Genomic DNA, 25,347 nt, shown 5'->3' with positions numbered 1-25,347 from the left:
TGTATTTAAGTTACAGCTGGCTACAGTATGCAAAGCTTAAGTTGATGAAGGTTTTCATGAAGGTTTTGTTTCACAAATCCACAGCATCCACACAAGACTTTTAGCCGAAACTAACCAAGCCAAGTACGGTGTTCAGCCGGCGTTGTGAGGCAGTGGGCAGTGGCAGTGGTTGCGCATCTTTGCGCGTGTTCATGCAAAGTGTGGATTTTGATGCCACTGCATTACAATGACCTTAAGAAGTCGCGAAGCACAGTTGAAGAAGCTCAAGAATTTAATTCAAAGCGGGGAAAAGCAGTTAACCACCATACTGGAACGACTGAAATGGTCGAAAGATGAGGTTCTCAAAAAGGTGAGTGGATAACTGTAGGAGACTGTATATTGTAATTCTCTGCCTGTCGTAGTGTAATCACAGTTGTGACCGTAATTTCCAGTTGCTGAATGTGCGTCGAAAGCCTGACCACTTAGCGTGAAGTTACTTTTTCACCGGCCGGATTAAGTCGCAGTTTACGCCCGATTTTGCTTGCATAAAATTGTGCCTGGTATTAGGAGCTTGGTGTCATGCTTTGTTGTGTTGTTGATCAACAAAGTTTCTGTGCGATTTTTATTTCGAGGATGGATTTTGGCCTTGGCTTACAGATGACAGCACATGTGAACGTTGTCTGGGGTGATGCCACACCTATGATGTGTAGCCGAGGCAGGAGGAAAGTTCCCGCTGTGGCTCTGTGTGTGCGGAAATGTCGAACCACTGATCTCCACTAGGTGGCTGGATGCCGCATTCCCGCTTTCTGAAGTGGGCGCGAGTGAAGCCACCGCAAGTTGGATGGCATGTCCCGGAAGTTCGGTGTCTGCTGTGTATTAAAATGCAAGAAGTCGCGTCTTTCACCCTTCCGTCCTCAGTTTTTCGCGTTGTTTTCGTGTAATGTCTACTGTAATATCAAAGGAATAAGCGAGCTTAACGTGATAAACGTGAGAATTGTTCGGGGAACACTAATTTCAGAGGAACCGAAGTGAACAGGCGTGCATGTCTCACCATGCCGCGGCAAAGGGGTACGTGCATTAAACACTATTTTCTGATCTGGTTCTTGTCTTCCGAGCGTAATTGGGAGAAGTAGTGGAATGACGATGAGCCTAGGTCATCTTGAAAACAAATTTTCGTGTAGCAAAGAAAAGGTAATGGCGCGGAAATCCTGGCACTCGAAGAGCCACTCGTTATACAGCTGCCGCTGTTTCAATTTCGGGTTGGTGGCGGACGATGTCTCTTCTAATCGATGACAGGTGATGTTTATAGCTTTAGTGTGCCATTTGCCTTATATACGTGCTTTTAATCTAACTCTGTAGCACAGCCACATTTCATCTACACAGCACAAGAGAAACTACTGACGAGAAAGACGAATGCAGCAGCGCATGTGACAAGCGCTGTTAGAAGTCAACTGCACCAAGCATCACGAGTGAAAGCCCATTTAGGCATAATTTGCGACAGTTCAAAACAGTACTTGATACTCCGTCGAAAAAGCAGTACCATATACATTTTGGACGCGCTAATGTGAACCAGCAGAACAGCGACGGCACCTCGCCAGATTGTGGCCTCACCCTAGCTCGCTCTGGTTTGGTCTAAACATAATTCGGTATAAATGGTCGCTGCAAAGTTGGCTGCCTAATGAAGGTTTCCACCTATTCTTTCTGAAATTTGTCCCCCATTGATGGTAGAACTTGGGCCTAGAGCGCGAGAGCGTTCATCAATCACAACAAAGAGCAGAGTTGGCGACGCTAGCGCAACAGGACGACACAGTTGAGCAGACGAGGTTCCATACGTACTGTGTGCAGCGACGTTCTGTCGTCTGCTAGTGTCGTCCCATAGCGATGCAATGAACCGTTATTTTTTTAACGTCTTTCCCGAGGGCTTTGCAGCTCTACTCATGCAGTTGACGGCGCAACAGGTAGGCAATGCCACGAAGAAGGACGAGAACGTCGAAAAGACAAAATGCTAGTCGGAAAACGAAAACTAAAACTGATAAACCGTGCTGAGGTCCGATTTCCGGCTGATTCCGGCTGCCGCTGACTTCCGGCTGACTTCACTTTCGAGCGCCCGATGCGGCATCCAGCCCCTAGTAGAGATCAGTGTGTTGAACCAATGACTCCCGAAGAACATGCCTGAAGCGTCTCCTCGAGATCGCCTCGACATTGCGCAGACTGGCCGCTAGGCGGCGCTAAAAGATGACCCTCAATTTCGGTTTCAATGGCTGGGAGACCGTGATGTGCGGCGTCCGATCATGCTGTTTCAGCCTTTTGTCGGGCTTTGAGCAACAACATTTATTTTGTTAAGGACAAAAAACAGGTTTTTGAATGTCTCAGAGTGCAGCAAATGCTTAAGAAGTCTGAGCTGACCTCCACATAATGCCGAATGAGCATCACCAGTTTCGATTTCGAAATCTGAAAACATGCTGTGCACGCCGTTCTATCATGCCATCAGGGCCTTTTGTCTGCTGCATAACAAGTAACCTTTGGACGGTTTACAACAAAAGGAACATGTTCGAAATATCTATATTGCAACAAGTGCTTGAAGTGGCTAGTAATGCCAGAGAGTAAGTATTTACTCTGCATGATGCATGGTTGTACTGTACTGTTGGCAATGGCAAGAAATCAACTACTTTGGACAAGCAAAAAGGAAAAATAATCCATGAGATAAAATAAGGACAGGAGGAAGTCCGGAATTACCTGAAGCCAGGTGACCCGTGGGAAAGGAGGACTGCATGGTGCTCAATGGATGGAAGCCGGAGACGTCGCGGTAACCTGCCTGGGGAGTCGTTGGCCCGCAGGGGGCACATCCCTCATATCTATATGTTCTTAGAATTTTGCGAAGCGCGCATACGTCTGTTACAATCTTGCTGCGGAGCATTGCGAGAGATGTTTCGATCGGGTGAAGCAGATCTTGGAGGGCCCAGCCTGCGCTGTTTCTGGTCATTTTTCTGCCGAGCTTTCGTCGAACGGTATCTCCATAATTAACGTTGACAAATTTAAAATAAACCCATGCCCCTCTTCTCTATTCTTTCCGCAAGAAACACTAGGTTCCTGTGTGATGCACATGCGCACAGTGACTTTGGGAGTAACACAGCATTTCTCCAAATGACAAGCACGAGCGTTGGTGAAATGACAACTGGAACAAGGGGAGTATCAGACAGAACGAGCGACTTGTGAATATTTAAAAAAAACTGCGCTTGAAGGCACAGACACGTGCGCACTTACAAGGAAAAATGGCAAGCGTCGGTGTGATAAAAGCGGCGGAAATCGTTTCTTACTGCAGTTTCAAGAATTTTCGGGAAAGAGGTTTCTTGTTGTACATCTTCACAACTGCATTCTTGTCTGTTATGTCAGGTGCATGGTTTGTTAGCAACGGTTTGATGAACTTCTTGCATATATTATGCAGTGTTGCTTCCCTGTGGCCGCTGTTCTTGTTCTCACAGGTCAGGACAGGCAAACCCGCGATTTTATTCGCAATAGTTGTAGATCAAGCATGTGTCCAGTGGCCTTTGAGGATGCGTTTGGTCTTTCAGCATGATTTCGACGAACTTCTTGAGACCATGTAACGCTCTTCGGAGCGCTGACGTCGGGTAAAAGAGTCCACACCTCTATTGGTGGGCAGTCAAACCGTCTATAGTAGCATTTCCTTGGCTGGATCGAAATGCAAGCTACAAACTGCAGAATAATTTGATGTTGTGCTTGGCTGCCAGTTTTTTCCTCTAATTACCTTGAGCTGTCTTTCCCAGAGTTATAAGTTGGCAGGAATTTCATGGAACAAAACGCCGGGCTTCTTGTTTCATTGATTGGACATGCAAAACGGAATGCAACAGCAACACATTTTCGCTCTCTATTCCCTCCAGCAACTGCAGTCAACTACGCGTCACTTGTCAAGCGGTAACACTAAACACACCACACAAATAATATAAGAAACAGAGCACCAGAAGGCATACTTTTTGCTGCAACGGCAGTCACAAGAAAATTCTGTGCTGCCTGCGTGTCGTCTGCTAAACGGTCATCTGGCAGCACTGTCATACGGCGGATGCGCTCTCTACGGCAGGCAGAAAAACTCCCGACGCTTCAGCCGAACCTTGCCTGGGATGGGCCGAGCACGCTGGATCGAGACTGCATAATGTTGATTGATTTCCTTCATTCCCAAGTTTAAGCCGGGGCTAAAAACTGTAAAAACAGCGCTGAAGATCCCACATGACAAAGGCCTCGGCATATGAAGTTACCGTGTTCCAATAAATCTAACAGTGGCTGACTGTATTTCTCCACTGGAAAGAAGCAGAAATACAGCTTATCACTGCCGGCTGTTCTGCCCGATGAATGCAGTTTGTCCATAAATGAGAGGAAAAAATAACAATATAGGTTATACGTAGCAAAGGTACACTTATAGGGTTATGTGTTTCGGCTGCTCTTGTACTTAGACTTAGTCGCCAATAGGAAGTGAATGCCTTTGGAACATTGCTTCTCTACTGAGCCCTTTTTGAAAGTGCTTTTGCGAACTAAAAGCTTAAAAAAAAAGATAATTGCACATTTACTGTGTAATAGCTCGTATGTAGAATGCATGCCTATGCAATGCCTCAGCTTTGATGTCTCATTCAAAAGTAGTTTTATTTGGCTGTACTATTTTTACGTCACTGCTGCGAGTGTGTGGTGCCGATGCACGCAGTTCAGGTACAGCTTGGCACTAGGGCACTGTGCTGCTACCAAAACAGATGAGTGAGTGCAGGCCTGGCCATCTGCTTGTCATGGCATTGCTGCCAAATTGCAGCCAGCATATTGCCATGTGTTGCCACCAACTGTTGTTCGTAGGGCTTGATTTGACTGTTTAGCTTTACAGTTCCTAATGCCACAAACGGCTATCCACCTCCTCTTTTACGAAAGAACTGTCACCATTGAATTGGGAGAATGGTTATATCTTCTCTGACCTACGCTCCACTGTCACAGTCTTACTGCACCTCTACTTCCAGGAGAGTAAGTCGGCTAGAACTGGAGAAACGAATTCAGAAGTGCTGTAGTTCTTTATCTAGCACAGCAAGTGCAGCCAAAAAGAACTGTTCTGCATTTATCGTAGTAGTTTACTTTGATATTTGATCTGTGTGCTGGTTCTAGCATTTGTGCATTAATACAATAAGATGGATACAATTTCTAGCTTTAATGCTTATATGTCAGTGCTTTGAAATGCAAGAATGCCTACTGTGTGTGATTTTGCGGCATGTAAAAGCACCACAAGTGGACTAAATTATTCAGAGTCTGTACCCTACCACAACTTTTAATATTTTGTGGTTTGCTTTGTGCTGAAAGATGTCTTTAATTTCGCTAGTTGGAAATATGATTGTTGTTTTGCAGCTGAGTATTGTTTTTGTTTTGCATTGTTGAGCTTATGTAATAATGCTGCGAATATTTGCAGTGTGTTCGTTTTTCAAATCTGCCGCCACATCACTTTATCGCTTTGTTTGCTACGCAAGACGCGACTAGATTTATCTCGATTGATGGCAGCCAGGCAGAGCTGATTCTACGTTGTTCCGGAATGTTCTAGTAACTTTGTGCTCTTTATCTCGAAAGTTCGCTATCAGCTTTAAATTGAGCACGGGCGACAGCGGCCGGCATTCTGTTTGACGACCGTCGAGCACGCTTGTCGCTTCGCTGCCGCCGAGTGATTCAGTCCATTTTGGGTGCAAGTCAGCCCAATAAACAGTTCTTTTAGAAGACCCTTTCGTCCGTCTTCATCACTGCTTCGACTGCCGTCACCACTACGTGACAATATCAACTCATTTGCTATCCTTTTCCTTCTCTGTTCTAATTGCAGAAGGGGTATGTAGTGTGCCCATTAGATCCAGGCCATACAATGCCTGCAGCATCACTGGACACACATCTAGACCTCTGCACTTGGCTCAAGGAAGGATATACCAGGCAAGAGAAGGTCAGTGTTTCTGCTTTACTCATTATGGGATGTAAAGCTACTTCTCTGACCTGCTGCAGTGGCTCCGTGTCTGTGGTGTTCTTAATTTAGTGTTATTTGCATTTGTACAGGCAGTTTTTTCTATCAGAAATTTTACACCTTTATTCCAGTTACCAAATGACTGTGTTGGCTCATGTTTACCTGCTTTAAACTGTGCCCTCTTTTCTTTTTCGTTGCAGGAGGCTGCCCCACCAAGCTCTCATTTCTTCTACGCAAAGTCAACATCAGTTGTTCCAGTATTAATAGGTAGGGTGGATGATATTCGTGAGGCTTACTAGGGTATATTGGATTTTTTTTACCTTCGCACTATATTGCAGATAGAGAAACACAAAGCAAGATTATTATGAATGCAGTATTCAAGGGAGATGTGCCAGGTAAGCTAAAAACAAAGAACCTTTGTGTATGCTCTTTTACGCATTCTTTGTTTAGTATGTGTGGACTTAATAAAATTGACAGTTTCTGTGTTCAGTGTAAGTGCTCCTAATATCAGAAATAATGAGAATACTCTCTGTGGTGGTGCTCGGTTATTTAGAAGACATGATGCAAAATCTATAGTGATGGGAAGAGGAAGAAGAATTTGGTGCTTCAACGGGAGCATCTTTTTGTCGTTGGAATGGCCTGTTGCCATTAGAGGGTTGATGCTCTGGGCCAATACTACCTGTAATTATCAATGAAACTAAGCCTGTGAACCTGAAAGCATTATGTAGCTTAGTACACCTTCTGCTGTCAACAAATTTGGCAATAATGAGGATAAGCCACAACTGTACTCTATCTCACAAGTCGTTTGCAGCACTGTGAAGGCTGCAGCGATCTGAGCCAATCGGAATGGCATGCGCTGCAAAACGTGCTTCTCTGTGCTCCTCATCCCGTCATTGGTGGCTCCATCTCTGGGAAGGAAAGAACACCAGTGTCCAGTTGCTGCACGCAGGATACTCGACTGACTTGGCAGACGTCATGTCTACGAACAGCAGTGCACTACTTCACAGTGCTTTGTTCGTGTGGACTTTCTCTGCTAATTTAACCAGTGAATGAAACGCTAGCTGTACTTTAAAAACACGATCCTTAACTACCTTTTCATTAGCTGCAATACAGTCGAGCCTGCTTATTATGAACCTGAGGCTCGCACAGATCGTGTTCATTGTATCCGAGGTTTGCAGTAAGTGCACTGTCGACGTTGCAGCCAAAAATACAAAGTTGGACAGTGTAAGTTGTTCATGTGCATTTGCTTATTCAAACTAGACTTTATTATAGCGTTTTCCAATCTCTCCAATGCATTCACATGCTCCTTGCCAGCACCTTTGCTATGAACAAGCTTGTTTAGGGATGCGATATAACTTATCGTGATGGAAGTGCTCACGGTAGCAGGGGGTTGGTTGGCCTCCTTGTCATCGTCCTCATCCGATTCCTGGCAGCACGGGAGTTCTAGTGCTTCGCATACTATTATTTTTGTCAGTGTATGGCTATTCGATGTTGGCATCGTCATCCGCACCAAGGAAGTCATCCCAGGCCAGCAGCACATCGACGATGCCTTGCCACAAACCCACGTACTGTTCAACGGCGACTTCTATCATTCCTGGGCGCCTAAACACTGCAGTCAGTTCCATCCGCAGGATCTATCATTCCATGGTGGGGAGCAGAGGAATTCTAACTGGGACGTCGCTGCAGCTGGTTGGTCAGTTGCTATCAGTATGCTCTGGTGACTCACCGCGAACAGGACACCTTAAGGATCTGTTATGTCCAAGCCATGTGGCCGGCTTTGCTCATGATATTTGGTGGCAGTGATAGAAGGTGTGCCATGGTGCGTCGCATGGTTGTCAAGCAATAGAAGGGCCTTCCTATTTTCTTTTTTGCCATGTCATGGTTGAACTCAACAAGCCACTCAGTGAAAATCTTGTCATCCCCATGCCCCCTCAATTTATGTTTAGGGGCACACTCGTCGCATAATAATAAAAAAAATGTTGAGCATCATTCAGGCCTTTGTGTCGTGCATATAGTGCACGAGAATGTAGCTTGTAAAGCCCTGTGCCTTGTGAGTATTTCTAATGCCAAACAGTGACCACCTGTTGCTCCCAATAATTCTCATGCACAGAAAGTCACCAACACGAAGCTTGTAGCATTTTCCACCAGCGCTAGGTGTGGCCTTTTAGGGCATGCGTTTTTGATGGCTGACTTTGGTAAAAAGTTTTGTTGGTATTCCATAGGCTTCATATTTCTTATTTGTTATTTATTTTTATTTTCAATTTTTTGGGGGTCACCACATCGTTTCCACAAGAGTGGAGTAGGGGGTGACACAGAGGCTAGGAGATGCTTGTTGTGCTCTGCTCCTGCAAGAAGTGGTAGTCTTTTAATGCGGGACTGAGTTTACAGTGCTTCCTCGTTCACTGTAACCATGTTGTATCTGAGATACAATGCCACTGCCCTAATGCGTGTCTTGACAGTAGCACCGCTCCCATATGTGATAAGTGAGTGCGCATTATAACTGTGGCCGTTATAAGTGGGCTTGACTGTAATTGTTTGAAAATAATCGTAGCACTGCTCATATCTTTGAGGGACTGTTTGTTGTCTTCTTTGGCCCTGACTGGACGAGAGAGCTCAACCTCACAGTGCAGCAAACAACTTGCAAGATGAAGCATAGCAGCCAGCTCTTCTTTTAATTCACAGGCTTATGATTGTGTAAGGTTGGAACTGAAAGTCTAGCCTATAGCGCTTACATAGTTGGGTGAGATGGGAGAGGATATTGTTAACATAGTGTAATGGCTTGGCAAATGCTGAAAGAAATACCTAATGAGTGCCAGCCAGGTGGGGTGTAAAAGAGTTCAGTAGCAACCGAGCTGATTGGAGGTGTGCAATGGAAAATCACTTGCAGTTGTTTGTGGAGTCTATCCTGTTGATAATGTGCAAAAATGGTATGAAAGACATCGTATTTGAAAGTTACAATAACTTTAATTCTAAGCTAATAGAAGAGAAGCAAGGTTGCATCTTTTTGGATAAGTTTGTATTGAGTTTTTTACTTCTTTTTACCTTTCTGATGAAGTGCTATGATTTCTACAATTTTTTTGGTATACAGGTTGTTTCTGTGAATATGAACCGTGATTTTTAAAAGCAGTCTTTTGAGGTATAGAGATGACATCTACAGCATTGTGAAGCCAGTGATAGTGCACATCAGGAAACAGGTAGATCCTGGCATCCAGCAAGCTGGTTAACTATTTCTAGCGGTCAACTTCTTAGCATTTACAATTAGGCACCTGGTTGCAATAGAAGATTTGTAGCTCACCGTTAGTAATAGGTATATATCCTTTTATAACCTCAAAAGGGTGATTACTTTGGTGATGTTGCTTAACAAATATTGGCATTGGTGCGCGCTGCGACACCCACTACTTCATGTCAGTCCATGGTGCACATGTCTCGTGACGTTCACTACCTTGTCTGCTCTCAAGCAGCAAATGGTGGCAAGCACTGCAATGCAAGTGGGAAAAAGAAAGATGGCAGATGCGCCACAGAGTGATGTCAGCTGGTGGGCGTTGCAGTGCACACGCCAAAACACATGATGTTTGAAATGCACACAAAGGCTATTATTTGTTGTGGCACAGCTTTGAAAGTAATCTTGTTTTCAAAGTAACAAAATTTATATGGCTATTGCTATGGGAAGTCCAACCTTGCACCAACAAACTCTCCAACTTTCCTTCTATGAAATTGCTTTCTTTCTCTCCCATGCACCTAACTGCAGTAGGTAAAAAGCGAACTATTAGAAATTAGCTGACCAGCTACTAATTAACAGAATTCACTTGTTTTTTTCGATGTTCAAAAAGACGAATTACAATGCTGCAGGCGCCATCTCTGTACCTCAAAGAGCCTATTTAAAGAAGTTTTGGTTTACCTTTGTTGAAACAGCCTGTATAATGCTGCCTTTTGTGTCTTTTACGATGATGTTATTTAACCTTCAGGACAAGTTGTATTAACCCTCCAGGTTGTTTTCAGCCCATGTTTCCTCGGCTTTGGCTGGCGTAATGATCTGCTTTGTGACAAGACTTGTGTATCCTCGCTTAAAGATATCCTTTTATTCTTTACCAAGTTTTTCCTTTTTAGATTGAATGGCACCATTCCGATGAGCAAGTATGGTGCTATCATTGTGCTCACATTTTCTTGAATTGAAATCAATTCTAAGTCTTCATGTTGTACATCTTAAGGTGACATAGAGCAGGTAGTCTAACCGGTATCATAAGTTTAATGTGTAACTATGGTATTTGTTCAGTTACTCTACATCATATTTCATCCGGTGTACTGTTAATAGCTGGTACACTGTCGTAAGCATCAGTTAAGCCCGACTGCAGCGTTTTCTTATTGGTTCACATTAGCAAGCTTATTCAAAGTCCACGCTCCTTTGTTTATTCAAATGTGTTCTACCGGAGCTACAGCGTAAAAGTGGAACTTGGAGAGTAGAGAGAAGATAACCGATGGTTAGTGATGGTAACAAAGTTGATTTCAAGAGAAGGCAAACACAGTGGGCGGGGCTGCAGATGGTTTATCCAGTTGGCGAGATTAGAGTGTCCTATGCTGGAGCAGGTCAGTGGGAGACGTCTTTATCCTGCCGTGGTTGTGTCTGGTTTGAGGGGGACGATGACAGCGCGAAAGCTTTCTAGTCATTGTGTGGTGGAAGGCATCCAGTTTAGTGCGATAAAATGCAGGTAAAACAAATTGAAGGTCACGACATGCCACAGTATCCAAAGAGAACCCTATAAAATAATCTGCCCACCTATTGTATGATTTGCAGAGAGAGAGAGCTTGTGACATCTCACAAGACAGTAGACTTCAGCTTGGTTAGAGCTGCATAATACATCAGGAATAAGGTGGCATCATTTGTTCTGGTTGGCTTATTGTTAAGTTTATAATTTTGGCTTATATTTTTAAAAGCACTTGACAAGTCAAAGAGCGGGTCATGCACCTGAACACAGAGCGACAATAGGTGAGATGCTACTGCACTTAAGAGTAGCGACAACTGATTTGTGAAGCGATTCAATATTACTCATGTTTATTTCGCTTTCCTTCAGGTAGGGCTGGGGGATGATGGATAGGCACTAGCGACATGTATTACTTGTTCTATTCACAGCGGTTGTGATTTTCAAGCATCTGTGAGAAAATTGTGTATGCTTTGGTGCATATCTTAGTTCGAGTTGCTGATAGGGCCCCTGCTCACTTGTGCTGTCAGTAATATGTGCTCATTGTATAGACTTTGTTCTTGACAAAATGACACTGCTTTCATGCTACAAACAGCTGAAGTTTGCCAGAAGGTGAAGAATGGTGTTCCACTGACAATGGAGCGCTGCTTTTCGGAGCTGACTGCTCCTGAAAGATTTGCCATCTACGACTATGTGGTGGAGCGAGCAAAGGCCACTAACAAGTCATCGGCTGTGAAGCTCGAGGATCTCCAGATCAGCTTTGAAAAGAAAGCGGACGAAGGTAGGCAGTGTTGGCAATTATTTACTGACGTAGAGAAAAACCTTGAGGGGACACTAAGTTCTGCCTTAAGAGCAATATCTTTGTGAACCTAATACCAAATGTTCACTTGCATTGGATTTAGTAAACAAGTGAAAAAGGCTTGAAAAAAGTTTGTTCTGCACATGGTGGATAGCATCATGGCACTGTTAATATTCTGCAGCAGAACTCGTGATTTTAGCCTAAGTCTAGTGAAACCAAATATGAAGCATCCAGTGTTTACGGCAGTCGAGGAAGTGCTTTAATTCTGAGAAACCCTATTTGTATACGACTGTCCAGTGCAGCTTGTGTTAAGCTCCACGATGTGTCAGTGGCGGCGGCGTTTGGCTGCTGAGGCCAGGGTTCAGTCTCGACCAAGGCAGCTGCATTTAACTGAGGTGAAATGCTTATGTAGTGCAACCTTGGTGCACATTAAGAATATCATGTGATCAAAATTGATCTGGAGCCCTCCCCTCTCCTAATAATATAAGCTTTATTAAGTGTTTATGTGTTATTAATTTTATTTGTGAAATCAAGGTTTTCAGATAAAATTTGAACAAAACTTGACAAGGTATTCTTCTGTCCAATAGGAAAAATATCTGCCTATTCAATGGGAAATAGTTGTGGAAAAATCAGTTTTAGCTCGTACAGATTTTCGGCTGGAAAACAATCACTTGAGGCCTTGTAGTTGGGCATGCCATTGAGCGAAACACTCGGGCAAACCGTTCGTAGCACGGGCGGTGTTAAGTCTTGCCCACATGATGTTAATCGTACTGATGAGACAAATAACGTCGGCAATGTCCGTATCCTTTTCGAAACTGCCACTAGTCTAGCAAAGTGGCCCCAAATGAGGAACTAACCGAGGTGCTGCCACCAATGTTCAGGGCTGGTTCCTCAAGTCTTCGTTCTCTGAGTCACTGCTAGCAAGATTGTCAACAGAATCAACAGTGGGTGCAGCTGAATCATGAGATTTTCTGCACTCCAGGATGTGTTCCACGCTCCGCTGTTTTCGCAAGTTGTTCGAAATAGCACTCTTTCACCAGAACAGGATTTGACCAGCCTGGTCTAGTACTTGGCCGCAACCACGCATATGAATACGCCAATTAACCGGCCTCAGTTTTCAGTGCCTGCAGAGCAACTGGCCAAGGCGGCGGTCAAACCTGTGACATAGTGAAGGATTTAAAATAAAAAAAGGAGCGATGATAACTGGAAGAATAAGAATGTGGTGAAGCGCATTTGGCAGGTACCCTCAGATTATGAATAGCAGTTTACCAATATTCCTCAAGAGAAAAGTGTGTAATAGCTGTATTTTACTGGTATTCACCTATGGTGCAAAAATGTGGAAGATAATGAAAAGGGTTAAGCTAATATTGAGGACAATGCGACGAGCTATGGAAAGGAAAATGATAGGTGTAATGCTAATAAGAGGCAGGAAGATGACACAGTGGATGAGGGAACAAATACGAGTTAATAAAATCCTAGTCAAAGTAAAGAAAAAATGGGCTTGGGCAGGGCACATAATGTGAAGGCAAGATAACCTATTATCGTTAAGGGTAATGGACTGGATTCCAAGAGAAGGCGAGCATAGCAGGGGCGACAGAAAGTTAGATGGCGGATGAGATGGCCGCAGCTGGCACAGGAGAGGGTTATTTGGAGAGGTATGGGAGAGGCCTTAGTTCTGCAGTAGGTGTAGTCAGGCTGATGATGATTGGTCTTTGGTATTTACTTTTCATGCGGGATCTGTGACACTTTTCAGATAAACAGCGCCCTCCAAGTGAACTGGAGTTGAAGTCCCAGATGCGAGACTATAAGCGACGAAGGCAGTCGTACCGAGCAAAGAATGTGCACATCACCCGGAAGACCTATACAGAGGTACTCAAAGCGTTTGCCCATAAGCACTTCCGACTGCAAAGCTTTGTAGGATGCAGGAGCCTTTTATAAATCCTCTTTACTCATGACATTGGCTTGGCACAAACCTGCATTTGAGTAGTGGGGCAATGCAGTGCTTCGGTACACACACACACGTGGAGCTGCGGAGTGCATGCTTTGGCTGTTGGGAAATCCTTGTCCTGCAACCAGTAATGCAGGTAGTGATCCATACGATGGTTTCGGCCACTAAACCACTGGTTGCACAGAGGTGGACTGTCAATCACTTTTGCTTATTAATGCATCTGGATGATGTACTTGCCTGATTGGGGTAGAATTGGAATTCCTCATCGTTTGCTGTGTGGTCGAAGCAATAGAAAAGCGTTTTTTTGGCAGTGATGGTGGCAGAAACACAGAGGCAAATGACAGGAAATGGAGTATGCTTCGCGATTCCTCATGAGGGTGAGATGGTGCTGTTCGTACAGCAGTGTGGAAACTTGTTTCCGTGGTCTGGCATTGCAGCATATGATGCAGACTTCCATTCACTCTAACTGAACCAGGCGAATCGCTACACATCATAGTGCTAAGCGAAATTTACCGCTGAATGCTGAATGTAGCCGGTAGTAGCAATGAATCACCTTGAGAGTGAATCACCTTGAGAGATGCAACAGTCTGATTTGTAGATGCTTGCATGTGAAAACAGCACCCACACAAGACATAAAAATCTACCCGTGACTTTTGCTTTCTTCCTATGCCTTTTTAAGATATCATACCAAATTAGTCTTGCGGAACCGGTGATACCTAAGGGCCCTAGTTTCCCACGATTTCGTGAAAAATTGTGGAGTTTAGCATTTTTTGCTAGTAACCAAATTCTGCTTCTTTTTTTTATGTTCATGGGAATGTGATTAATTTAATCCTCTTGAAACATGGAATCTGGTAAAGAACAAAGTTCTGCTGCTGATGCCTTGACATGCCTGCTCCCCATTCACTCAAGCAAGTTAGCAAGTCGTGCACTGCATTTCAGGCAGCAACGCCTCGCAGTTTGGTGCCTGTCAAAACAGTATTACTGTATCTGCCCAGATTGAATCACTGCTTCAGAAAGCACACGCGTTATTTTGTTCCAAACTACGCCTATGTTGCAATTTTTTTTATTTTTTTCGCTGTTCTTTGAGATTTCACAGAAAGCTCACCCACCAGGCATGTGAGATACGAGAAAAAGTCAACTTCTGGATGACCTTACCATCTAGGCAAAGCACGCAGCTTATGCATGAAAGGCTTCTTGTGGAATTGAAATTTTTCACTGCAGAAAACTAGGGGTCTTAGTGACACCGCACTGAACAGCGAAGCGAAAGCATACTGCAAACCAAGACCATATTCACTTTTCGATAGCGTGAAGTAATGGCAACAGCACCTCTGTATCAGGCTTGTTTATCCTGGCAAGAAGCACTGTGAAATGTATGTAGATGAAGTTTACACTGCATCATTGTATTGTGTCATTAAGTGTCATGTAGCAGTCAGGGTAGGAATTGGTGATCTTGCAGTGCTGCTTATTTGTTGACAATGTTTTCAAGAAAGGCTGCATTGTTGGCAGAATGGTGTCTTCTCAATATTTTTTTAGCTCCATAGGGCATTTCGGGAATTTTGAATTTGACACACAGAAACTGCCTTCTAAGCAAATGCTTTCTAGGGGTGGCTCACTGCTGTATTGATCTCATGGTAACTCTTGCAAAATGTAGTGTGTGAAGGTTTAACGCTATGATAGTGTATCACTTCTGACAGATGATAGAGAAATGTGCTTCTGCAAACCTCTGTTCCTAAAAGTAATAAACGTATGGGAGGATCTATTTTTTTCTCTTAGGCTGTTTGGCCACTAGTGCTGCTAATGTTACTTCAATGTAACCTTTATGGCCAGTTAGCACTAAAAAAATAATTGGTATTATTTGCACCTGACCAAGAATCTGGCTGAAAAGCCATTCTTAATGACCATCCACTACTTTTCAGATCCTCAGAGAAGTGATTGAGAACCAGACAGAATATCTGAAGCAGCTTCAGACAGATGACGACACTGCAGATCTCTCATCAAGGTAATCCCTATTCTGTGTACACCATTATAGTAGGCCTGTGCGAGTCTGAAATGTGTGTGTTTCACGGGGCCCCCCAGAGGTTGGATAATGTCTGTTGTTTGAAACGTGTATAGATGTTCTGCTCGAAGTGCGTAAGCTCGCACATAGTTGTAGTCTGCACGCGTTGGTTGACTGCTCCTAATCTCGGAGGTCAGTTCGAAAAGAAAGCCGGGAGGCAGGATGTTTAATCCGATTTAATAGGAAAATTGGTTACACACGATGGTAATTCAAAGTTTCTAAGAATTCTTGCAAAGTGTAGACCGAGTTCCTGCGGTAAAAAGAATATTTAAGATTCCTCTTTAGTGCGCCTTTAACAGTGAAAGACCACTGCTTACAGATTTTTGGAAATGAAGGTTATTCATGAATTATCCAGTGTTCGGGTCCGATCTCATTAAAACGAAGATTCACTTCAATTGAATTTTTTGCAGTTCTTGACTGTATTAACAGCACTACAGCAGCAGCTGTCCAATCTTTAGCTTTCAGAGTTATTTATGTTACATGCAACCTAACCTTTAGAGTGGACATAGAATGTACTGTATAGCTGCGAATGTCACGTAGAATGTGATCTGACATTGAGGGAAGCAGCTGTGTGAGAACCCTTTTATGCTACCTGTGGCATCAAGGCTCCCAGAACTGAGGCCTTTTTTCAGCTTTGTCTGTCACGACCAGCATGGCATCTGCTCTAGCAACCAACGGCAGAGGACCAAAAGAAATGGATAGTTACAGAATACGGCCCCAGGTTTCTTGTATTCTTGAGGGGCTCATTATCCCTGCAACACCCTTCTGGGATTGAATAAGAATGCTAATAGAAAAGCGCTTAAACTTACGTGTGCATATCCCCGTGAATGTGCATTTCACACGCCATATTATCCGGAAATGAGTATCATTTTGTGAATGCATTTGCTGCTTTTAGCTGCTCTTGTTTGGTGACTGCGATTCGGTCAACTTGAAGTTTCTCTTTATCTCCTTCCTTTCTTTTTCTTCAATTCACTAAGGTCTTCAGACAAGGTTGATGCTGGAAAGCAGTTGCCACCACGTCATGTGCGGGATCAGAGGGATTCATCTGTTGTGTCATCATCACCATCTAAACGGAAGCGAAGCTGCAGCCCCAGGGACCGCGGTGAAGACAGAAAGCATCCCAGTGACTCGCGTGAGAGGCGCAGGTGAGTGTGAAAACAGTGCTTCTAAAAATTATTTCTTGATATGGGACTGCTATGGCATCACCTATGACTAAGTCTCCTAATTTCTCTCGTTGCGCAAAAATTCGTAGAATTGTGTCTTAGCAGCCACGTCTTGTTTTGATGATGGTGTGTCTGTGGCCATCGGTAGGTATGATAGGGTAATGGCAGTATGATTGACTTAAACATCTGAATTCTTCTGGAAGGTAGAACATGGCAACAAACGAAAGTTCTGCTGCTGCCTTGACATGCTTGCTCAGTCATCAGAGCTGGACGCGTGAAATGGGCATTTGTACGCTTGCATGGGAACTCACGATAGTGGCTCCTTTCGAAAACAGTACTAATATATTTGCATGAATATAAAGTGACTTTTTCACTTATATTGTCTCCTTCAGGAAGCAGGTCTCGTTATATTTGGAACCAAGCTACGAATAGAGTGCATATTTTTTGTTCTTCGAGATACCTAGTACTAGGCTTTTGAGCTGGAAAGAAAAGCCAACTTCTCGTCGACCTTGGGTTATTGAGGTGAAGTATGCGACAAGTTCCAGCGAGAAAGAATTGCTACAAATGTGCAAAGATGGCGCGGGGTGGTGAGGAATAAGAGGAGGCAGTGAAAGGGCGAATGGGCACATAAGTGTGCAGTACGATACATGCAGCAGCAAAGTGGCCAATGGTCAAGGTCAATAAAGATGGAAATTTTGATGTTTCGGGAGCACTACGGCAGATAGTGAACAAGGGAACCGTAGTGCTCCCGAAAAATCAATTTCATCTTTATTGACCTTGGCCAGTGAACGTGATTCCTGATCAGATGGTATGCCGTCAAACCCTCGACTACAAAAGTGGCCACTGGTGCTGAAAGGCTTCCCGCCGCACAAAGTTAAGGGCATCACATGCAAGATCTCTACAGAGATGATTATTTAGCCAGGCTACTTTATCCTTGTGAAGTGTAATACCTAATTTATCTCATGATCATAACTGTGCCCAGGTTACACACTAATGAGGGTAGTGTACACTTACGTTAAGGAAATTTGTGTAGCTCGTACAGCGTTGTAAAGTGATCGTATATAGTAGCGCAAAGTTAGCATCCATTTCAAACAAGGAAGTTAAACCTTGTCATAACAAAGAAGGAGCACCAGAATTTTTCTTTTCATAGTCTTCATTTTGATAAACTGTTATGACAAATATTTAGGAAACATTAGGCAAGTATCCGATGCGACAAAAATCAGCTTTCACTGAATCAACTACACGGACCATATTCTTGCCTTTCTCTGCGTGAGCAGCTTACTGACAATTTACCCACTTTGAATTATCTTTGATAATTTAATTCCTGGCCAAATGAGTTCTGAAATAAGCATCTTTTCATTTCTGGCACATATTCTACCGTAGACCTCACAAATTTGTTCTTTGGACTTCATCATCTTGGAGTCTGTATTTAATGAAACCCAGTTTATACTGTAGACTCTCAATAATTCACACTTCAAGGGACCAGAGATTGTTAGTTTGAAATATAAGAAGTGTATGTTATATAATCGAAGATTAAATGTTATCTGCTTTATGACATCTATGTGCACACATAGTATTTGGAACTATATCTTGCAATTTTAGCTATAAGGATTAGCATAGCATAAAATATAGGTGAAAGGCACTGGTATGTTTTCTCAACCAGAAGCCTCCAACTCTTTTTGTGTGGTTGAAAAAGTTATCGATAATGCATTGTTTCCAAATAGAGTAAAATCAAGTTAACTAGGACCTCAAGGGACTAGAAGAAATGTCTGAATTATTTGGAGCTACAAAAAACTTTCAAGGTAACCTTCACGATGGAGCAGATTTAATTAATGAACAAATAGGCAATGGTCACCGGCTTGTGAGCAAAAACTGTGCCGCAATAACGATTTTTCGCGGTTCCGTCGTACTGTAAGGTCACTGTCGAGAGTATCAAAGCAGAGCTGGTTCAAAATAGTAAGGCCTGCCACGGGCTTCTTCACATGTGGTGGCGGGCATTTAAGAAAGCTTCACCACACGGGCAGTGAGCGGCTCTTGTCGTGCGCGGATGTTCGGCGTGTAGGAGAACAAACACAATGCACCAGAATGAAATGATGCCTTATAATATGAGAAGACCAGCTATGTGTTAATTGATGTCCGAAATGATGCGCGGGCTGATAGCAAACCTCAGAAAACGAAACTACGCTGGGAAGGGCTGAATTTTCAGCTGATGCGGCGTTGCAAGCCAGACATATCCAACCTCGGTTGATGCTCTTTCCCACACCGGGAGCGTTGGAGGAGGGCAAAAAGTTTAATCAGCCTTACAATGCGATGAAAATATACCCGGCCAAACGAATTTTTTCAGATTTGTTTGAATTCACCAAAAGTATGAATTATCAGAATTTGTATTATTACGGATCTGCTATAATTTTGATAAATCCCTATTCCTCCCATGTGTGGCCGTGAACTGACTGTTTCTCAATTTTTCAGTATAAGTAGCAGCTCTCTTGATAACTTGCTTATTGAGGTTTAGCTTGTATGTTCCCCAGAAATCTGTTCCTGCTCTAAAAACACCTTGAACAAATGGTGCAGGGCACATCGGAAGTGTCGACAAGCCTGCCATTTATGCTTACGGCTTATCTGTGTTTCTGTTCTTGTAGGTCGTCTGAGCGGCATGAGCACAAAAAGCACCGCCGATCTCACCACCACCACCACCACAAAAGTAAACATAAGCACAAGCACAAATCAAAGGAAACGGAGAGAATTGAGTAATGCTGGATTTGCTTTGTTTCTGAACTAGTGTTGTCGTTAATAAAGTTGAATGGTTCAGTACATTGGTCCTCGTCTTGTTTGTCGGATTGGAATGAAGAATGTAGCTTTGAAACGCCACGAAGACAAGGCGAGGATAGGACGAATGCTACTGATGTTTTAAAGCTACAGTGTAATCCGCTTATAACGATATACCGGATATAATGATACATCGCTTCTAATGATCAAATTCTTTAGGTTTATCAATTCTCCCATTGGCCTATGTAAAAATAAGCCATATATAACGATACAATTATTGGCGAAATAACTGATACAAGGATAGGATTGTGGCAGCCCGGGAGGTATTGACCGCCAAAATTTGCCTGAAAGTTTGATAAAAAATAAAACACTTTGAAGCAAATGAGATACAAACACCCCGAATGGACCAACATGACGAAATCCGCTAGGGAGCGTCGCCTACAGCCTTGGGAATCAAGTGCTGTCATTGTCGCAATCGCTAGAGAAAGGAGCTTGCTTGGCTGCTGCCACCCACGGCACCGCTGTCTCACACAAATGTAGTTTGTGCCTGAAATGGTTGACAATTTTTTTTCTTGCGCGTTCCCCCTTTTCAAGCTGTCTGCAACGCAGACCTAGGCAGCGCCCCAAGATGCTGTGCTCTGGTGGCAGTGGCAACATGCATAGGGGAATATACATGGGTGTGTTTTTTGCTTTTTTTTGCTGGTCCAGATATGATAATCTGTTGTAACGATCAGATTTTCTGGTTTTCTCAATATCGTTATAAGTGGATTGCATTGTGCTTTCATCATTCCAGTGTCATGTCTGTCCAACAGGCCCTTCATTAGGCATTGTGCCTGGTGTCTCAGCAAAGCCCACAGCTAATTTTTAAAGATAAGCTTTTTTTTTGCAATATAAAGATGGCTTTTGTGGCATAGTGTGCAATTCCAGTATTGGAAAATGTCCGAAAACAGGTGTATAATGTAAACAAGCTAGCTAACCTTTGAACTATTAGTCCTGGTTCCAGTTACAGATATGTAGTTTAGCCATTAGTAATAGCCATATCAGTTTATAGAATTTCGAAAATGATTGCCATTGTCGTTGTGGCTAAAATTTCACTGCTGTGCTGCAGGAGCCTCGCAGCATGGCCTGGCTGATGCATCACATTTCTCGGATTAATGAAGGAAGTGCATAGGTGAAGTCCTTAGATCAGGCACATATCCAAGGGGAGCTCAGGATGTCCCCCCTCCCCTAAAAAAAAAACAAAACAAAACTGACTGTGTGCCTGCCTACTCCCCAGGAGCCTTTTCTTTCTTTTCTTTTCTTCTTTTCTTCTTGGCCCCTTTCACAATATGTACGTCATGTTGTGAAGAACAAATAAAAATGAATGTAAAGCAAAAGGCAAAAATCTCCTGCTGTTGCAGCTTCGCCGCACCAGTCCGTAAGAACCTCCAAATTTTTGTTTCCAGTAAGGCCGAGGTAATCTTGCAAAATGACTGAGGAAGAGGGCTTGCCAGGTGAAGCACTGGAGTGAAAATTGTGAGGTTGGGGAATTTTTGGGTCCGTTTATTTGCACCCTCCTGCCCCTTGGCTACAACATGCCAGCGAGCTTCAAAGCACTTTGAACCTTAGACACGTATGGTGCTTTGGTCCTCGCCCAGCAAGGTTGCGCTGTGGCTATGGTGTTCCGCGACTGTGTTAAGCAGATGCATAGGCTAGAAACCCGTCCTTAGACGCTGCTATCCAGTTTTGAGAATGTGTACGAAAGCACCTGTTTACTATAACGGCACACGTAAAGGGAAATTTTCGGTAGCACTTCGCTATGGAAATGGAACATTTGGTAGTACTACTGTAAACTAATGTAAAATAGCAACTAATAATACTATTAAATGTACAACTGCCATTGTAAAATAAGTGATATAGCCGAACCCAGACATCTAGAACTCTGAGTGGATCGCGAAATTGTTTGATATATAAAAACTGGCAATAGAACATCCTATCTTTACCCTAGACTCAAGAATACATTGAACCCACGCTAGCGACGTGGTGGCGGCAGACTGTACATATTAACTACCCACACCAAATTACGACGTCTAATCCTGCGGCCAGTCCACTATTAATAAAATAATCTTTCATTGTAATGAAAAGGCAGTGTAGTCTGCAGCGAAGCTTGCCATGCGATAGCCGCGGCTAGGCTTTAATTTGGTTGGCGTTACCGCATGACAGTGATGTGGTGTGGAACTTTGGGTGCAAATGACGGAAGGCTACCCTCAAGCACACCCCATGTGGGTTTCACAGCGCATGCCCAAGCTGCGCCGCAAACCTATCTCCACATCCGAAAAGTGGTCAGAGAGCACCGCTAGGACAGTTGCCACTTGCAAAGGCATAGCGTGCTGTTCGATATATCGAATGACCTGCGAAACTGGGGTACGATACACTGCATGACTTTCTATACTTTTACACAGGATTTTCAAGGGGATAATTGTAAATATCCAGGCTCTACTGTATAGTGTGACGGTGACCGCTTACTGTGGTTAATGCACATGCGCAGATAGAGGCAGGTGGCGGCCGCAAAATGCTAAGTTGGAAGCTAGTGGGAAATTAATTTTTTACCAGTGGGTGCTCAAAGGTGCACCTGGTTTTACATTAGCAATATTCCTATAGTGTTCTTATTGGTCGATCAATCAATCCTTAGCACTGTCGCGTTAAAATCCCGTCCCATAGGGCGCGGTTCCGTTGTCCACCGAGATGCGCCATTTTTCGCTCACGGCCAGAGACGCCGACGCCGACCACACCGGCTTTTCTGCGACATGAGCTCCTTAACGCTATCGCGTTAAAGGCGAGGAGTTGTTGTTGTTGCGACTGAAGGAAGAATGAAAAGGAAAGTGCAAGGGCCTGCCCACTGGCTCAAACTGAGCCACAGTCGCTGGCTGCCACGCGCAGACAGTAGGAGAAGTAAAAAAAATTGCTGATGGCCTAGCTATGTTAGGCCAGGATATATGTAGCGAAAGCGCGGAGACTTCTGCATCGGAAGAGTGCATTCACTAGATGCGCTTTTATTCATCGTTGAAGCTTGAGCCGTCATGGCGGATCGTTAAGTCGGGGCAAGGCTTCGAGTAAGCGACTGTAATCTGATGTCACATTTGTGCCCGCACAACCACCAAACAGCTTCCAATAATAGTCAGAGAAAGCCTCAATAATGCCAGGACCATCACTGTATGTGCAACCACCATACTGCCCCCCCGACTTGACGATGAACAGGTGCTGTAGTGGAGGGGCCTATCACTTTGGACGAAATTAAATCTGCCATTTCTGACCTGACGGCTCAGAAATCTCCTGGGCCAGATTGCATTACTAGCGAGTTCTATAAAACATTTTCCACTTGCTTAGCGCCTGTCTTGATGGAGGTTCCCAGGCTTCTTACGATGTTCGTATTTTGCCCCCCACTTTCTATTCTGGGCATACTATATTAGTTCCAAAAAGCAGAGATTCAAATCGGTTGAAAACAGTTGAGGGATGTTGTCCAATTTTTCTTTGTAATGTTGATTACAAACTTTTTGCAAAGGTTCTTTGCAATCGTCTGCAGCTTGTTGTCACTCACTTAATAGGCACGCATCAGGTCTGCGGTATCAGAGGCCGCAGCATCCAAACCCACGCATATTCATATTGCACGTTCAGTAGTGGAGATCAGACAAGTAGCTTTAATTCAGATTGACCTTGCCAAGGCCTTTGATAAAGTTTGTGACGATTTCTTGTTTACAGCCTTAGAGCATGCAGATATTGGAGATGTTTTGCTTAGGGGCATAAGACTGTGCTATAAGGAGTTCTATACAAGGCTAATTGCTAACCAAACCTATTCCATTGAAATTATCTATTCGCCAAGGCTGTCCCTTATCGCCTTTGTTGTTTGCCCTATATCTTGAACCCCTTTGCTTCAGTATTATTAACTGCACATCTGTCCGTGGTTTCTCCTGGGCGCAATGTGAAATTAAGATTTTAGCCTATGCAAATGTGTCACCCTCTTTTGTTATGACAAAAAGAGTGTGCTTGAGGCATTGCATTTGACTGAATAGTTTTGTGCGGCATCAGGTGCAGCTCTTAATCTACATAAAGCCAAGGGGTTTTGGTTGGGCCATTGGGGTACAATGTCAAGTCATTATGATGGCATAAGCAGTGACTGTGAGCCCCCTTCACTACCTAGGGGTTCCTCTTCACTAAATTTGAAGCAGTGGTGCCTCCTGAGATTCTTAGTCTCCATGAGGTGACAAACCCAGGCTTGGATGGGTAGGGAGCTATCAGTGTTTGCTCGGGCTCAAGTCTGCAACATTTTTTTATTTGCAAAACTTGCCTATGTGCTGCAGGTTCTCCACTGTGCGAGGAAGAAAGTGCAGGTGATGCACACAGAATATTTGCTACATTCGTATGGCGTTCCCAATGGGAACTCACGTGTGTCGTGATAACCTATTTCTTTCTCTTTAGTCTGGTGGAATCGGCCTTGTTCACTTATTCGTGCATCAGCTTATCTCTCATTTTTTTTTCTTTTTCAAACCACCCTTTCTTAGTAGCCGTGCTTATTAGGCATCTCAGTGCTCATTTGCCTTTCCTATTCGCACGGATGGGACACACCCATGAGGGGCCTTTATGGGGATTCCTTAAGGAAGTTGCTGACACCTTCAATTTCCTCACTGTGCGCTTTTCTTTAGACTACCTGTATAGCCTCTCCAGAAGGCAGATGACTCAGGCACTTAGAGTATTTGTTCCCTGCACCATTGTATCGGCAACCTTTTCTGGAGTTCCTTGACACCACTGTTTTAAAACGTGTTCGGCGAATATGCATTTCTTCTGCCGCGAATACATTCTTTTTTAAGCTGCACACGTCAACGCTGCCTGTGAAGGCATGGCTTCATGCTAAGGAGATGCTTGCGCCATGGACGGTGAATTGTCGCCTGTGCAATACACCAGAGACAATTGACCATTGTTTTGTTCAGTGCATTGATGCTATCTTCTCCTGGGACATTTTACAACGAACAGTTAAGGACATTGACATCACACCCTACGGTATTCGTTTTTTGCCCGCGGAGAAAAACAGTGCTGAGCCATATGATCTATTTATGTTGCTGGGACTATTTATTTAGTCTCTGGAAGAGCCGCATGATGGACTGCCATGTCGAATCACCATGGTCGTCGAAATCTTTGTTTCGTGAACAATGCGTTTTGGGGGGGGGGGGGAGGGGGGGGGGGGGCATATATGCCCTGCAAGAGCCGCCTAGCTGGATGCATGTGTGTGCCTCCCAGACTTTTGATGTTTTGGAAGAAGGGTTCATGCAGGGGTAAGGTGGCCTGGTGTTTTGTGGCGTAAGCGTGCTTAGACTTTACTTTTCGGCACTATTTCCATGAAATAAAGAAAAAGCCTTCGTGGCAGCGTGGTAGCGTCTCCGCCTCAAACGCCTAAGGCCCTGGTTCGATTCCGAGCCTCGGCACAAGTTTTTTTTTTCTTTTTACAGTGAGTGTGCGGGGGGGGGGGGGGGGGGGGTCAGTAGCTCCCATAGATGCCGCCACCGAATACGTTGGTTAGCCGTTAAGCGCAAGCTCTGTTAAGGCGCGTTTATATAGTCCGGCGTAACGCGCGCGCGCAGCACGCCACATGGGCCAAAGCGAGACCCTCAATACTCCAACTGCGCTTGACCGCCGACGCGGTCGGCGGCTTCGGCGCACTGTGACCGCACTGGCGGATACTTGGAGCACGTCTCTATTTCGCGCCGAGTGCGTCAGCCGCCGCCGGCCCGGCCAGACCGGTTCGGCTCCGCGGCGAGGCGCGCGTTGTGTCGTCATGTGCCCCCTCAGAGCACCGCCATGGCGAAATCGCAAGTTCGCGGCCAGTAAAGCTTTCGCTTTAAAAAAGATGTGAGAGGAAAGATTGAAAGAAAAGACGCGCGTCGCAACAACCACATCATCCAAAACGACAACGACGGTTTAGCAA

The 25,347-nt window shown here is 44.2% G+C and overlaps 1 protein-coding gene across 1 annotated transcript; it reads left to right on the top strand.

Annotated features, from left to right (window-relative positions):
• Window positions 1–133: 133 nt before the first annotated feature.
• LOC144098682 (U11/U12 small nuclear ribonucleoprotein 48 kDa protein-like) lies at window positions 134–19,436 on the top strand. The gene is made up of 9 exons (XM_077631495.1): window positions 134–349; window positions 5,831–5,944; window positions 6,163–6,229; window positions 6,301–6,357; window positions 11,255–11,440; window positions 13,212–13,327; window positions 15,323–15,405; window positions 16,440–16,607; window positions 19,265–19,436. Exons 1-9 carry the CDS (start codon window positions 227–229, stop codon window positions 19,374–19,376), a joined length of 1,026 nt encoding a protein of 341 aa, XP_077487621.1. The 5' UTR covers window positions 134–226; the 3' UTR covers window positions 19,377–19,436.
• Window positions 19,437–25,347: the final 5,911 nt, after the last annotated feature.

The sequence above is a fragment of the Amblyomma americanum genome, chromosome 7 (genome assembly GCF_052857255.1).
Source record: "Amblyomma americanum isolate KBUSLIRL-KWMA chromosome 7, ASM5285725v1, whole genome shotgun sequence".
NCBI lineage: Eukaryota > Metazoa > Arthropoda > Arachnida > Ixodida > Ixodidae > Amblyomma > Amblyomma americanum.
The sequence above is the reverse complement of the archived record's forward strand: the minus strand, read 5'-3'. Positions and strand labels throughout refer to the sequence as shown.

Excerpts from the sequence above, each read along its gene's own strand:
- LOC144098682 (XM_077631495.1), top strand. The coding sequence starts at position 227 with ATGACCTTAAGAAGTCGCGAAGCACAGTTGAAGAAGCTCAAGAATTTA. Across the intron at positions 6,358-11,254 it reads ATTCAAGGGAGATGTGCCAG|CTGAAGTTTGCCAGAAGGTG; the intron begins GTAAGCTAAAAA and ends TGCTACAAACAG. Across the intron at positions 15,406-16,439 it reads ACTGCAGATCTCTCATCAAG|GTCTTCAGACAAGGTTGATG; the intron begins GTAATCCCTATT and ends CAATTCACTAAG.